Source organism: Exserohilum turcica (genome assembly GCF_000359705.1).
Source record: "Exserohilum turcica Et28A unplaced genomic scaffold SETTUscaffold_10, whole genome shotgun sequence".
NCBI classification, from domain to species: Eukaryota; Fungi; Ascomycota; class Dothideomycetes; order Pleosporales; family Pleosporaceae; genus Exserohilum; species Exserohilum turcicum.
The window spans coordinates 463,953-479,086 of NW_007359915.1; the positions used below are offsets into that span (position 1 = coordinate 463,953).

Genomic DNA, 15,134 nt, shown 5'->3' on the forward strand with positions numbered 1-15,134 from the left:
CGGTGACTGGTGGTAGATGCAGTAGAGGCACGACAGACGCCAAGTGGTAGGCCGACAGGGTAGGGCATGGAATTTCGGGGCAATGAATCTTAGTAAGAAGATCGCAACCTCGCTTCCGACGAGGCGGGTGAAACAGGGCCTATGTGTTCAGCCGCAAAGACGGCGGGGGGCCGGACGGAGCGGCGTGTTTACTATACTACAGTACTGCGTGGATAGTAAACAGCGAGGATTGCAATGCTCGATGGATGCCGCCATGCAGAAGCTAGGCCAAAGGCACATACATGGCCTGTCGACATGGGTGGCAGTGTTGGAAATGAAGGAGTATTTTGGGGACCAGGAAAAGGAAAGCCGTGATTGTGGTTGCGTGACCCCGGCCATGGCAAGATTGGCGGCCGCAGCAGGGCCCACAGCAGCGAGTCGTGGACAGGAGTGGTGGTGGTGGTGGTGGGAGCAGACGGATGCATACTATTAAAAGTGCTGCGTTGTCTCTGCAGAGGGCTAGGCGTGGCCAGGCAACGGGCTACTGCAGTGAAACGCGATGGGCAATGCATGCCCAGGCGCGATGCCGAAGCCCGTCGCTGCGCCTTACCGCAAGGCTGGCTGATTCCCAGGACGTCTCCGCTCCAGCTGGGCGTGTTGGCGGCCAGCGTGCGGAGCTTCGTCGGGGGGACGCTGGTGAAGCTGACTCTCGAGAAACGCCAAGCGCCGTCACGTGCCGCCCGTGATTGGGTTGCATGCAAAAGCTTAGCATCGGCCGACGCCTCTCGACGTCGCTGCATACGAGGCCAAGGGGGTTCCCAATGCAGCACGGCCACCCGGTGAGCAACCACCATGCCGCGCCCACCTCCTCCTCGTGAGCTGGAGAAAAATAGCCCTCCCCCGTAAGTAGTGCTGAGCCGAGCACGACAGCCCTAACATAGCCCGCGAGCTACCCGTCTTGGGCGTCAGGGCTGAAGCCCGTCGAGCACCCGCGAGAATGCCACATTCACATAAGAGTCTCGCCGGCACGCCACGGCACCACCTCGTCCTAGTCGTGTGTCATCATTTCGCTTCTCTCGGTAGCCTTCCTTTGTGCCCTGTCCCCGTTTCCTGATAGTCTACCTCTCTGTCTCTGCGTCGACGGCATTGCCAAGATGGGTTGGAGTTTCCACGGCCACAAGCGCGACGTTGACGCCGAAAAGCACCTCAAGCGGCTACACAAGACGACGCCGTTCATCGAGAGCCCCCTCGTCGGTGCCGATCACGAGAGCCTGGTCTTTTCCCAGCGCCACGAGGCCAACAGCGTCGAATTGTTCTTCGACCTCTTCTTCGTCGCAAACTTGGCAACATTTACCGCCTACCACTCCATCACCGACGTCGACTACCTCCTGGGATACATTGGCTTCTTCGGCATCCTGTGGTCGTGCTGGTTCCAGATTACCCTCCACGATGTGCGCTTTGCTCGAGACTCGCTGTATGAGCGCGTGTGCAAGACGATTCAGTTCATCGTCTTCGTCGGACTGGCATTGGTGGGCAGCCAGTTCAACCCTGCAAACTCAAAGGGCCCCCGCAACAACACGGTAAGCTTTGCATTCCAGCAACTTTGAACGACGTGGTTTACTGATGAGCCCAGAACTTCCGCATCCTGTGCTACACGCTTGTCATCAGCCGTGGTCTCCTTGCCATCCAGTATCTCGTTGTCCTCTTCTTCACGTGGAGGGCAAAGTACTCCAAGATCTACCTGCCTCTGCTGCTCATGTTCATCATCTACGGAGTCAGCATGGGTGCATTCGCTGGAATGACACCTGCGTTCCGCGAGGGCAACCAGAAGAAACGGCACGTGTACCTGGTATGGTACGTTGTCATGGTCATCGAGGCCATCTTTGTCATTGCCATATCCTGTATTTGGCGTATGCTTAGTTTCAAGAAGACGCATCTAATGGAGCGCATGAGCTTGCTAACCATCATTGTTATTGGCGAGGGTGCCATCGGTGTCACAAAGACCGTGTCGCGAATCATGGGCAAGCACGGCCTTGATGTCGAAGGATGTTTTTTAATCATGTGCATCATTGTCGTTTTGGTGCTAGTCTGGGCCCTGTGAGTATCTAGCTACGATTCAGTGTTCAAGGCTTTGGGCTAACAACTCGACTAGCTACTTTGACAATTTCCCCCATGGGCACTATGGAACAATCCGACAGCAGATCTGGAGTCTTTTGCATTTTCCACTTCAGATTGCCATTGTCGGTGTAGTCGAAGGCTCCCAGCAGCTGGCCCTGGCCCGCTATGTCATCAACAACACCAACAAGGCCGCAGCCAAAGTCACAGAGTATTGCGTCAAAGAAAATCTTGACGGTGAAAAGCTGCAGGAAAAACTGCTCAGCCTGCTGGAATACTTTGAGCTCGACTCTAAGCTCGAGACTTTGAGTTTCTTCGACGAAGCGCAATCGGCAATCATAGAGATTGGAAAAACGGCGGGCATTTGCTCGCCTGAGAACTCGTCCAAGTACGCCTTTGGCACCAACGACGAAGAAAGCACCTGGCCCTATGCTTTCAGGAACGTGTCCTACTCCATCAGCAATGGCGTGTACACGGGTCTCGGCATGAAGCTTCCGGTGGACAAGCTCGAAGACCACAGCCCGCTGGAAGTCGGACTCAAAGCGTGGAAACTCGTCTACCTATACTTCTGGGCGTCCTTCTGCCTTCTGACCATCTGCTTTGTCATCTTCCTGTTCCTCATCCGCCGCCACAAGTCGGACCTCTTTGACTGGACATCGGTCATGTCGCGCATGGCCGCCTTTTCCGTCGGCCTCGCCATGCTTGCCCTTACTGCCGACGACACCAAAGTCTACGCTGCGATTGAATCCCCCGCTATGCTGCCCGTCTTGGTTGTGCTCCTCTTCCTGATCCTCACCATTGACAAATTAAGCGCAATATGGTGTAACCACCATCTCAAGAAGAGCGGCAAGCCGTATGCACTCGAAGTTGATGAGCATAGCCACGACCACCACGACCACCACGACCACGCTTCGCACGTTACCGCCCACGAAACAGGCCCCTTGTACGGCCACCTGTCGCACGATGCCGGCGCCGACGAAGAAGCTAACAAAGCCGCGCGGTGGAGCATGCACCCGGAAGACATGGTGCCGCTTGCGTCGCACCGCATCAGCTACAACTCATCACAACAGAGCCTCACCCTGCAACCAACCCACACCCCGCCGCCAATGGTGGAAATCTCTCATGTGAACCCGGATCTTGAGGTTCATACAGAGTACACGGGTGCCACGAGTACGGGTTATGCACCTGTCAACAACACGGATCCGCATCACGGGGCATGACATGTTTGTGAACCAACATTCCTGCGTTGAGTCTCTTTCTTTCTCCCTTGTAGTTCTTTTTTCCATTCATAATATGTTTTTGGTCATTTAGCGAGCGTGGCGTTTGTCTTGTTTTTTTTGTTTCTGCTTTTCCATCCTATCGGACATTTCCTTGTCTGAAAGCATGATATCCAAAGTCGGGCCACGCTAAAACAAAGGTTCGCGAGTCATTGGTACACGACGTTTCTGTGGCTACCACCACCAACAATCCCCTTTTTTTTCTTCTCAAACCCCCATTATTCTTGTTGATTATCAAGCATTGCCACTTGAAATAAAAAAAGGGCGCTGCGAACAGGGGAGGGCGGAGCCGTTCAACGAGACCCTGTTTACCCTGATTGTTAATGAGATGTCTTGAAACCCCTTGCGTAAACTCGGACCCCCGGGTTCATTCAACTTTATCTACTTCAGTGGCGGGATCACCCGTATACAACACCCAGGCGGGGCGTGTAATAAGAGAAACGAACAACATAAAACAAGCGCTCAAAGATGCATCAACACGCATTGTTCAGCGGAACATGAATGTAAGTCTTGTACGGCAAACGTAGGGCAGCCATGGACCAGGTGTGTGTGGGTGTGGTTATCGACTTGTTTGCCACGGTGTAACGTAGCATGGGTCCATGAATACAGAAGTCAAAGTTGGTACTAATACCAACACCTGTACGAGCCGTTGTCTCCAACCGCCAACCTTATGTAGCAAGTTTGACCCTCTTTTGATGTTTTCGGGCAGCACGAACCCCCCCTTGGTGAAAGCAAAATCACCGGTAATGACTGATGCATCTGCAGGAGTAGCGCCACGACTACTGGAAAAGAAGGGACATGCACTTGTTTATATTGTAGCCCCGCCCAAGCATGCATATATTTTCTACTGTGTCCATCTCTGCTCCCACGGCAATACCTACGTCCAAGTCTCCCAGTGGGCAGACGAGCACCGGATTCCGCACACGGTGATAGCTTGCGGCGACGCGCAGGACGCAGACAAGTGGCTGGAGTATACCTTGGACAGGTGTCGACACTTTGCCATTACCTTGCGTGAACGACACCAGGGCGTGCAAGAATCAGAAAGAGAAGCGTGGTTGAGGCCAGCAGGACAGGTTTCCAAGAGCGAGGACGTCAAGGGTGACGTGGGATCAGCAATGGAATCGCAAACAAGGTTCGAGAGACCGCCCAGAACGTCAAGTCGAACGAGTTGGTGCAGAGACATGCGTGAAGGGAGCTGCGGGAAGGTTGGGGCTGCGCCCTTGAATCACTCTATAAAAGTGGTCAAGTTTACCGAACATCAGCATCAAGGTATATTGCCCTCGGTTCCTCTTTTGATAAGCTCCAAGAGTTTTTTTTTTTACTAACATTTGACTTTGAAGATCTCAACGATACCACCAACCGCAGGATGGACTCGACGACTCAACACAAAGGACGACAGCGAAAGGACAGCGGTTTCGACGCCACGCAGCACCCAGGCTCGGGCCCTGATCGCGCTGCAATGATTCCCGTGGTGGCAGGAGAGCTGCCACGTTCCCACGATGGTGGTGCACGCACGCCCATAGTAATAACTTTCGGGCCGAAGCAGGACTTGGACTGGCTCCAGTTCTCGTATCTCGTCCAGAACAATCAATTGGGCTTGGACGAAATAGGCGGCCTAGTGACGAGATCTGCAAGCAAAGACCTCCCGCTAGAGGCTGGAGGCGAAACGTCGGTGATCACCAAGGAGCGTTCGCGCGAAGGCGAATTACGGATGCCTGCATCCCGACCCAAATCCGCCGAACGGGCTAGCAAATGGGACGGGTTCCCATTGGGCGAGCACACGCCTGGCCCAGAGCACACGCTAAGGCCCATTTCGGAAGCCGACGACGATAGAAGCTTTGTCCGGAATTCTAATGCGACAGTGGCAGCACCATCACTTGCCGACTCCAGCACCACCGCCTTGGGCGGCGAGGTACGCCTCTTCCGCAGCAGCATTCCTTGGACTTCGAGCGAAGCTGCCGTCTCGCGCTCCTGCTTCTCGTCCGACTCGTCGCTCGCCTCGGTCAACTGGCCGTGCAAACTCGCCGGACTCGTGGAAAAGCCAAAGTCGCAGACAAGGTTCAGGTGGATGCAGCCTTGGAAACGAGAGGCCCAGCATCATGTCACAGCCGAAAAAAGTCCTCGTTGCCCGCCAAGAAGCGCTACGCTCAGCCTATTGAGCAAGATGAGCTGCTTCAGCACCAGCAGCAAGCCAAAAAAGACCATCAAGAAAGACTCGATCAAGGACAAGACGGAGCGGAAACTGCGGAAAAGGCTCTCGCTGCGCGCAGACCCCAGCAGCGACCGCAAACCCGAAGAAGCCGGCAAGAAACGTGATCCTCCAAGGCGACCGGCGCGGCCTTGCACATCACAAGGTCTAGGCGTGATGCGACATCCCTGCAAACCCAATGGCGTTGGCAAATCCACCAACGAAGCCAAAGTCAACTCTGCTCCTGCTAGCGGTTTGAGCAGCGCCAGAAGCCCACCACCATCGCCGAGCCGCAGTCTGCCTCGCCACATCCAAACCGCGGCCCGCGGTGGAGGTGTATCGCGACCGTACAGGCCCAGCCCGCTCAAAAACGTAACCCGAGTCATGTCCATGGACATCAACAAGGGGCTTCCGCCGCTCCCGGCGCAAACCCCGAGGCGTGCAAGATCACCGACTATGTAACGAAGCGGCTGGTTCGTCAAGCGCTGCGAACACAGTGCGTGAAAGGGACTAGTGGGATGCGTCTGCTGTACGTACATGGTAACACATACTATGTGTAGATACCACCCACAGCAATACACCAGAGTCTGTATTGTACGTTGAGGTAGCGGCACACAAAGCTGCTATTACTACTTCATACATACATGGTAGTATAGTAGGTGCCTGGAAAAACAACGCAATCCGGCAAACAACGGAGATGAATCGGATGCCGCCGCCCATCTCCGAGAGATGCAGCAGCAAAATATGCAGGACACACACGGGGTTTCCCCGCCTCCATAAGCATCTCTCCCCCACATTCCGCCCTGCCAGGAAGAAACACTCAATCACCCAGCATGGGCTTGGTTTGGTTTGGCTTGGGGGGTGATCATCCTCCTCCAATGAAGCCACGCCAATGGCGTGGCTTCTTTTTTTTTTAAAAAAAAATTTCTTTTGTTTAGACACCCGTGTGGAGTAGCCCGCGGGGCAAGATGGGGAGGGGGGGAGCGGGAGCGGGGAAAGGTGCGGCACTGCACGCGTACGGGATGCAGATAAGTCCATGTGGTCCCGAGAAAGCACGCCAGAGCAACCGGCCGTGCATCTGAGACACTGAGGTGTATGTGATTCGGGATTTAAAAAAAAGAAGAAGTGTCAAGGAGCGGGGTTTATCGGGGGTTAGAAAGAGGGCGGGGTGAGGGGGGAAGCGGTATCAAAAAAAAAAGAAGAGGCGCGGGAACGCACTTTTTCCCTTGCCCCCGATTCAAAAGCGGCATAGAAGTATTACTCATTCTTATTCTTCTTCTTCTTCTTCTTCTTTTCTTTTCTTTCAAAAGACTTTTATATATATACTTTACTTTACATAGCTTGTTGCTTTTTCTTCTTCTTCTTCTTCTTCCAAGCAACCCAGAATCATAACTTTTCTTTGAGTCGATCAAACTACAAACAAACATATATACATACATATCAGAAGTTTGCATCTCCTTCCCCCCCCCCTCCATACTCGCAATTCACAACGATAACGGAAGACGACGGCGACAAGTAAACGAATAAACGAAACAAACAAACGAACATCAGCAGCAGCAGCAATGCCCAAAATAACAGATGAATGGGATCCTCCTCAACCCCGCTGGATCGCCGTAGAAAACTACGCCATCTCGCACCTGCACTCGTCCTCTTCCCCAGACACCGTGCCCTCGCCCGCGACGCTGCAGCACGCGCTCTCCAACTCGGCGAAAGCAGGGCTACCCGACATTTCCGTGTCGCCGTCGCAGGGCAAGTACCTGCAGCTGACTGCGCGACTGTCGCGCGCAAAGCGGATTCTGGAGCTGGGCACGCTGGGCGGGTACAGCACCATGTGGCTTGCGACAGCGGCGCCAGACGTGCACGTTACGACGGTGGAGCTGGATGCGCACCGGGCGCAGGTTGCGCGGGACAATATAGCGGCTGCGGGGCTGGCGGCGCGCGTCGACGTGCGGCTGGGTGCGGGCGTCGATGTGCTTGCGGAGCTGGGGCGCCAGGTAGCGGCCGGCCAGCGGGACGCGTTTGATTTCTTCTTCATCGATGCCGATAAGCCGAATAACTGGAACTACGTCGACTTGGCGCTGGGCATGTGTGTGCCGGGCTCGTGCATCATTGTGGATAATGTCGTGAGGAGCGGCTATCTGGTTGTCGAGGACTCGGAGAACGAGCGGATTGAGGGCGCGCGGCACGTGATTGAGAAGATTGGTAAGGACCCGAGGGTGGATGGCGTCGTGGTGCAGACGGTCGACGAGAAGGGGTACGATGGGTTTGTGCTGGCGGTTACAAAGTAAGTAGTAGGTAAGCTGGGCAGACCACGTTTGGATCCGTGGCTCAGAGGCAATCATATGTGGTGTATTTTTGGAGCATACATTATCATTACTACTCCTGATACAGCTACCGCCTATATTCATCGTGTTATCGTCGTCGTCATTGTCATCTTTGTCGTCATCATGAGCATAATCATCGTCCCAGGGTACTATGGAACCTTCACCTTCTGGAAAAGGCCCCTGCACCGCACAACTTCTATGTCTTCAAAATACTAGCAGCGAGCAGGATTGCGGCGCTAGTCTTCTGAACCCACTCTTGCGCCAAGTCCGCATCCTTGTCAAAAGTAATACTCTCTGTAATACCAGGGAAGGTGACAGGCGCGTATCCAGTGTCCCGTCCTGGAGCAAAGATGGTGTGCTGGTAGAACTCACGGGTAGGCAGACCGCCCTGGCTGGTAAATCCGCGAGAGAAGTCGCGAGCCTTGTGGTTCTGCACAGTGATGAGCGCCGTTTCGTTGGCCGCAACCGCGTGCTCTCGAAGGTCGACAAATTCTTGAGCAGCCGCCTCAAACTGCGAAATCGCAGCAGTAAGGTTTGCAAGATCAACGGTAAAGTTGCTCGCGCTGATTTCTTCCTTGAGGGCATCCAGATACGTGTTGAGCTCAGAGACATAGTCTGCTGGCTCCAACGGCACAACGGGATCGGAAACCATGTGGTAAAGCACAAGTGTGAGGAACTGACCCATGGCCTTGTGTGTCGTGAAGCCCGGGTCACCAAAGGTCGACATCCAGTGGTAAGAGTCGTAGTTGGAGTGGTAAGGGTAGATAGGGTCGTCTGGACCCCCACCGGCTCCCATGTCGATAGCAGCGATACCACGGTGGAGGAAGGCGGTGTAGTCACTTCCGCTGCCGAGGACGCCGACTTTGCCAGACTCATGCGTCCAGACATCATACATGGTTAGGCTAGATTCGTTGCGGTAGGGGTAAACAACCTTCTTCATCAAACTGGTGGCGATAGCGTGAAGGTCAGGAGTTGCGGAGACGTCGGGGATCTAAACATGGTCAACATGGTCAGTGTCTCTCACAATCATGCCATTCAACTATTACTTACCGGTCCTGACACGGCTACGTCAATGTTCAGGTAGGAGACTGCGGCATTCTTGAGCCATGGAATGTATTCTTCCATCCACTCGGTGCTAAGGCATGTAAGCAACGACTTGTGCCAGTCTTATGTAGAACCATACCTCCCGACAAGACCATACTCCTCGGCATCCCAACTGCAGAGCACAATGGTACGCAGTGGCTTCCATCCAGTTTCGGAGAGGGCACCAAATGCCTTGGCAAGCTCAATAAGTACAGCGGATCCAGAGTTGGGATCGGCTGCTCCGCCAACAATCCAGGCATCCCTGTGGTTTCCAACAATGACCACCTCATCTTGGTTCGTACCGTTGATAACACCGACGGCATTCCAGATTGTACCATATGTGTCATTCATCATGTTAGACATGGACAGAGTCGCGCCGGATCCTTCTCCGGTGTAGTAATCGACGCCTGGAATCGCACCAACCCAGCGGGTCCTGTTGACTTCGGTGCCATTAGTTCCAAAGCCATTAAGAGCTTGCAAAAGGGGCTGTGCCTCGATCCACGAAATGGGTAGACTGGGAATCTGTGGCAGGATTTCACGGCGATCGGAACGTGGGGAGTCTGGCTTGGACACATAACCAGGCGTGGTTGGGTCTCCTGGGTATGTACTCAGAAATTGAACCGATCCGCGCTGGACGGTTGTGGGGTTCCTGGCACCACCGTGAGGGTAGGGGGCGACTCCCTTGGCCCTAAGAATATTAAAAATGTGCGTTACATGCTAAGAGAATTGCTTACTCGGTCATGTTACCATCATCACCAGGGTCGGAGAAGATGACCGCGCCAATCATGCCATGATCCTGGGCGTTCTTTACCTTGAGACCTCGGAAAGGTCCACCATACTTGGCCAGCGCAATCTTGCCTTCCAGCTCGACGCCAAGCGCTATCAAACGTTCAAAATCGACTTGCTGGCCCCGACCAACGTAGACATATTCTGCAGAGGCGTTGCCAGTGAAAGAGTAGCCATGGAAGGTGGGAATACTGTCTGCGTAGCTGGTAGTCGGATCCTCTTCCAGCACCGCTTCCTTGAGGCTTGGGGTGTATGTGCTACCATTCTTGTAGGTGAGCTCCAATGAGTTCGATACGGGATAGTTCAAGAAGACGTCTGACACAGTCAATTGATGACAGTCTTTTGATCCGGCTCACAGCGGCACTTACAGTACTCGTCCAAACGAGAGGTAAATCCATACTCGGCCCACTTGTCGGCAGTCCATTGTGCTTTGGGGGCTAGTTAGTTCTGAGGTGGTTATGATTGGTTCAAGTAGCAAATTACCCATTGACTTGTTCTGGCCAGCCAAATGAGCGCCATGAGCTGCATTAGGTTAATGACATGTACTTATCCGAAATTTGCGAGATTTACTGTAGTAGTATGACCATTCAGAAATGGACGTGGCGTCAAACGAGTTGAGCAATATCTCCTCATGGGGAGTCAATGCCGGGGGAAACGACGTCTGTCGCTTGACGTGCTTATGGGCATGATGGTGAAATGCACGTTCACGCTGACAAGCCTGAGCGCCAATGGCTGCAAGTACCAAAAGTGATGGTCTCATGTTGACGGACGAGTGGAGCAGAAGGACATTGGGTATTTGGCATCCACCGATTCCCAGCGTTTAAATAGTTGCAGACAGACATGACACGACGTGGGTTGCGAGGGAGCGATAACGTCAATGGTTCCACTCGCGGCACAGTTACCGCAAACCAGTATGTTGGCAATGACGCTGGACCTGCTCGTTACATGCTCCGTAGTCAATTGCGGTGCAGGACAGTCTGAGTGTAGAGCCGGGAGAGACTGGATGCCTAGGAGACATATTGGCAATTGGCTAACGCAGTGGGGAAGGTCGCAGAGATGGCGATGCGAGACGCGGCATCGACGGTCTTGGCAGTGAACAATGACGAGATATGGGGTGGGTCGGCTTGTTAGCTTTGGGCACAAGGACGGACGAGTTGTTTCCGAGGAGTAGCCGGTACACAGCAGAAGTGTATATGTCGAGCGCGACGGGGAGCCCTGGCCAAGGGTGTGGTTGCGGTGCAACGGGCCAACACTTTTAGCGGAATGCCGCATCGGGCCACGAGGAGGAGCAAAAGCAAGAGCGGCAAGGGCAAGCTTAGGCGAAGGCGAAGCCATGGGGGCATCGTGGGCACAGAGCACAAGATGCCCGCGTGCGGATGAAGTTGACCCAGTGCGGGGAATCGCTACCCGCAACGGCAATGACGCTCTCTTCCTTTACCATTACTGTTGCCATCTCTTTCCGAGCGCATCGGCAGGGCGGCGGGTCCAGGGCCAGAGTGGCGAGCGGGAGGGCGGAGCATGCAGGGAGGGTATGTAGCAGCGCGGGGCCGGCATGGAGCGGCGCATGAGCGATAAGGACGGCGGAAGCGGTGGAGGCACTGGCACTGGCACTGGCACTGGCGGCGGTGCCGGACGAATATTTGTTTGTTTGGTTGTTGGCGGGCTGGACGAGACGAGACGCGAGGAGACGCGTAGAGAGCTGAGCAGCTGGGCGGGCGGGCGGCTGGGCGATTGGGGCCGGAGCGCGCGTATTGGGGCTAGGCCGCATCGGGGCTAGCGGATGTGCGGGTGGAGAGTGCACTGGCGCTGGTGCAAGCAGCACATTCTACCTTGTGCGACTACACGACAAGCACACACACTCTCACACTCACACCCGCATCCACACCACGCCAATGGGCGGAGCGACGCACGCTGCTGCAGTCAACAAATCCTTGCGCCGCCCCCGTCAACAGATCCCCCAGCTGCCGGCAGCTCGCCCGCCGTGGATGAAACAGACGGCCGTTCCACCCGACCAAGCAAACGCTCCCACTCACACCATCGCCGCGCGCCCTCGTCATCTTTCGCGCCCCGTCGCAGCTGCTCCTTCTCCAGCCCGCCTGCCACCACCACCGCTGCCGCCGTCGCCGCCCACCCATTGTCGCTCGCTACCGCCATGGACGCCTTTTCGTCCCCCGTGCGCTTGATGCCGCCCCATACGCCCCGGCGAGTCCCGTCGCCAGTCATGTCGCCCAACGGCAGGAGAGGCCGCCCCGAAGACGGCCGTCTGCGCGACCTGTCGCCCGAAACAACACTGCGCGCCTTCACCCACGACCCCATGCCCTTCGACACCACCCGCGACGAATACAAGATCTTTGCCTGCATCGAAACCCTCACCGTCGCCGAGCGAGACCTGGGCGCGCGCGTCGCAAAGGCAGCCCAACGCCTCAAGGCCTGGTGCGCCGAGATCGAGCAGTGGGGTTGGTCTGGCAGCTTCGAGCAGCCCAGCGCCGATGCCCGTGAGCAGAAGAGGAGGAGCATCGAGCTGCGCATCAGACAACATGTCGCCGACCCGGACTTTGCCAACATCGTGCCGCCGCTGGAATACTGGGGCTCTCTGCTCTCCGACGAGGTGCAGCAGTACGAGGCGCGCCTCGACGACATTGAAGACGAGATGCTCAAGCTCGACGTCGAGGAGCTCAAGGAGCACGTTTTGGACATGCATCCCGCGGGCAGGGCCCGGCCTTCTGCCGGCTTCCCAGCCACCCGTCACCACTACAAGGTCATGGACGACTTCTCCTTTCTCATTACCCAGACCCTGCTGTCGGCACTGCCGCATCACGCCAAGCTCAAAGATCGCCTGGGTACCTGGACAGCCCGCGTCTCCATTCTCCGCCAAACACCCCGTTACCTCAGGGACCTGGAGACCGCGCAGAAGGCTATGCGCCTGGGCTGGGACGCCATCGAGCCACCAACAGACTCGTCCGATCTCGCCTTCGAACAATGGAAAGAAGCCGTGGATACAATCTCGGCCACCCTCCACCAAAGAGTCAGTGATCTCGGTCGGCGTTTGGACAGGATGCTCGACACGCTCGAGGGCCGAGAAGACTGTCTACCAGACCACTGGATAGATACATTTGAAGCCACAGAGGCAGACTTTGGGCGGTGGAAACACGAGTCAAGAAGGCGGCTCATTGACCTCGAGGTGCGAAGACGAGCGGAGAGCTCTACCGCACCCAAGACTCCTGGTCATGAGCAACATTCGTCAGTAGATTCCGGCTCAAGTACGACTCCTGTCAACAGCTGTGCCAGTAAAGATATGTGTGCTGATGCAGACAATGATTCTCGCGCAAACAGGCGTTCAATCACTGCGTTCCAATCAGACCCACTCCATCCTCCAACAGACTGGGCTGGGTCTATAGATGAGATTTTGTCACCCAAGATACGCTCAACAACAGCGCGCCAAAGCACCGTTGCCCTGCCTGGTTACCAACATGACGCTGCTACCAGCCATGACGCGTCTGCCGAAGACGACTCTCTTCGTGGATCTGGCAGCAGCAACTCTACAATCGACACGGTGAACTCGTCAAAAGGCAAATCACTACCAGCAGAGGCTTCCAATGCCTCTGGTGGTACATCGTTGCCCATGGCAAGCGTGCTCCCAGACCAGATTAGCTTCGAGTCGGAGCCTTCTCCCTCTGAGGATGAGTCCGAGTTTGACGAAGGCGACACCGTTGTGCATCACGTCCTTGAAGAGAGTTCAGAGCCTAGTGCAGTCCAGTCCGAATCCGAAACATCCGTGCCAGACGAACCCCGAGCGGATGGTTTATCAGAAAGCCACACGCACGGTCGCCCCGTCCCTCTCGCACTACATGGTGACCTAGCCGTTACCGCTAATGGTGGCCAGGATCGTGCTGTACTGGACCCCCCTCAAACACCACGCTCATGGAGAGGTAGCCTGGGGTCATTCTCCACAGACATGTCACCTGACTCAAGCCCGCACAGTACCGTGGAAGAGTCTCCGTCTGTACTTCACACCACCAACCGTGCAATGAGAGGGCCTCGCCCTGAACTCAATGCCACCGTGGCAAAGCGACGACTGGACCATGATGCCGTTGCTCTTGAACGAGATTCTGAAGGCGCGCCATGGCCACCATCGCGCTTCGTCCAGAAGCCTTCGACCAGTGCACAAGAATTGGAACAAAAGATTTCCGATATCCTAACAACTATTCCTGCCCACATCAGGCTGACATCAGGTCCTGGTCCTGATGCACCCGAAGTGAAACCAGCACGTGGCCTCGCAGCCAAAGGCAGCCGCCCATTCCTACGCGCAGCCCGTTCAGTGAGTAACTTGAAAGCGCCTGAGCTTACTCTGTCGCCTGCCAAAAGCGAATTCGAGCTCAATAATCCTGCCTGTGGACGTAGATCTGCCGCAGCCAGAGGCGACAACGACATCAAGCTGTATCACCTTACACAACCAGGCAAGGAGCAGCCCATCAAGCTATTCATTCGTCGCGTCGGTGAGAATGGTGAGCGCGTCATGGTGCGCGTTGGAGGCGGTTGGTCTGACCTCGGCGAGTACCTGCGTCAATACGCTGAACACCACGGCCGCCGAACAGCAAGCGAAGGCAAATTCGAGGTGCTTGGTCTTGAAGTCAAGAACGTGGAGAACTCGCCCACTCGCCCCGAGAGCCGGCGCGAGAGACGCATCAGCATGGGCTACCCCTTTCCCAGCCCTTCGACCACGCCAGTCAAACCATCGGGCTTGGGCGTCGGCATCTCGATAGACAGGACACCTCCGCCCATGCCCAACTTCCGGGTATCGACACCAGACGCGACCGAAGGACCAGTCATGTCTTCCACCACACCGTCCGGCAGCCCGTGGCAAGGCCGCGAAGTTGGGCTCGCGGGCCCAAACACAAAAAAGCTTGAGCTCAGCGGCGAAAAGCTGCAGTGGATCGAGGGCATGATGAAACAAGTTCGTACCGTGAGCACAAATGCAATCACAATCGATCGCCCGCCTTTCCAGCGCGACGAGCGCCCAGCAACAAGTGGCGGCGGAAGTCGTCCAGGCAGTCGTCCAGGCAGTCGTCCAGGTAGTCGCGCCGGCCTAGGCGGAACCCTCGGCGGCAAGAAGACCGAGTTCGCCGACTTGGGCAAAGTTGGCGGCACAAGAAGAGTGTTTATGAAAGGTGGAAAGTCGAATTTCGGTCCTGGCGAGCAGCAGTAACCTGAGTGAGTGAGTAAAAGCAGGGTGAGCGTCCCAAATTCCCCCCAAAAGGCGCGCTCGACTCGTACTCTAAAACAACATATGATACCCCGGGGCTTTTGTTTTTCTTATATGTATATTTTAATCTTATGGGACGGGTCGGTATTTTTTCTTTTCTCTTATCTTTGTCGTTTTTT

The 15,134-nt window shown here is 55.5% G+C and overlaps 4 protein-coding genes across 4 annotated transcripts; 3 read left to right on the forward strand and 1 right to left on the reverse strand.

Annotated features, from left to right (window-relative positions):
* The first annotated feature begins 1,084 nt into the window (after positions 1-1,084).
* Positions 1,085-3,659, forward strand: SETTUDRAFT_166637 (uncharacterized protein). The gene is made up of 3 exons (XM_008023287.1): positions 1,085-1,559; positions 1,613-2,076; positions 2,132-3,659. Exons 1-3 carry the CDS (start codon positions 1,134-1,136, stop codon positions 3,312-3,314), a joined length of 2,073 nt encoding a protein of 690 aa, XP_008021478.1. The 5' UTR covers positions 1,085-1,133; the 3' UTR covers positions 3,315-3,659.
* A 3,387-nt stretch (positions 3,660-7,046) lies between these two features.
* Positions 7,047-7,916, forward strand: SETTUDRAFT_166638 (uncharacterized protein). The gene has a single exon (XM_008023288.1). The coding sequence runs from the start codon at positions 7,122-7,124 to the stop codon at positions 7,845-7,847; it is 726 nt and encodes a 241-aa protein (XP_008021479.1). The 5' UTR covers positions 7,047-7,121; the 3' UTR covers positions 7,848-7,916.
* A 48-nt stretch (positions 7,917-7,964) lies between these two features.
* On the reverse strand, positions 7,965-10,512 carry SETTUDRAFT_124966 (uncharacterized protein; the record flags this gene model as incomplete). The annotated part of the gene is made up of 7 exons (XM_008023289.1): positions 7,965-8,874; positions 8,934-9,018; positions 9,067-9,654; positions 9,701-10,067; positions 10,121-10,180; positions 10,236-10,274; positions 10,323-10,512. 7 exons carry the CDS (start codon positions 10,510-10,512, stop codon positions 8,080-8,082), a joined length of 2,124 nt encoding a protein of 707 aa, XP_008021480.1. The 3' UTR covers positions 7,965-8,079.
* Positions 10,513-11,904: 1,392 nt separating this feature from the next.
* SETTUDRAFT_102002 (uncharacterized protein) lies at positions 11,905-14,958 on the forward strand (the record flags this gene model as incomplete). The annotated part of the gene is made up of 2 exons (XM_008023290.1): positions 11,905-13,033; positions 13,259-14,958. 2 exons carry the CDS (start codon positions 11,905-11,907, stop codon positions 14,956-14,958), a joined length of 2,829 nt encoding a protein of 942 aa, XP_008021481.1.
* Between the last annotated feature and the right edge of the window lie 176 nt (positions 14,959-15,134).

Excerpts from the sequence above, each read along its gene's own strand:
- SETTUDRAFT_166637 (XM_008023287.1), top strand. The coding sequence starts at position 1,134 with ATGGGTTGGAGTTTCCACGGCCACAAGCGCGACGTTGACGCCGAAAAG. Across the intron at positions 1,560-1,612 it reads AGGGCCCCCGCAACAACACG|AACTTCCGCATCCTGTGCTA; the intron begins GTAAGCTTTGCA and ends TGATGAGCCCAG. Across the intron at positions 2,077-2,131 it reads TTGGTGCTAGTCTGGGCCCT|CTACTTTGACAATTTCCCCC; the intron begins GTGAGTATCTAG and ends CAACTCGACTAG.
- SETTUDRAFT_166638 (XM_008023288.1), top strand. The coding sequence starts at position 7,122 with ATGCCCAAAATAACAGATGAATGGGATCCTCCTCAACCCCGCTGGATC.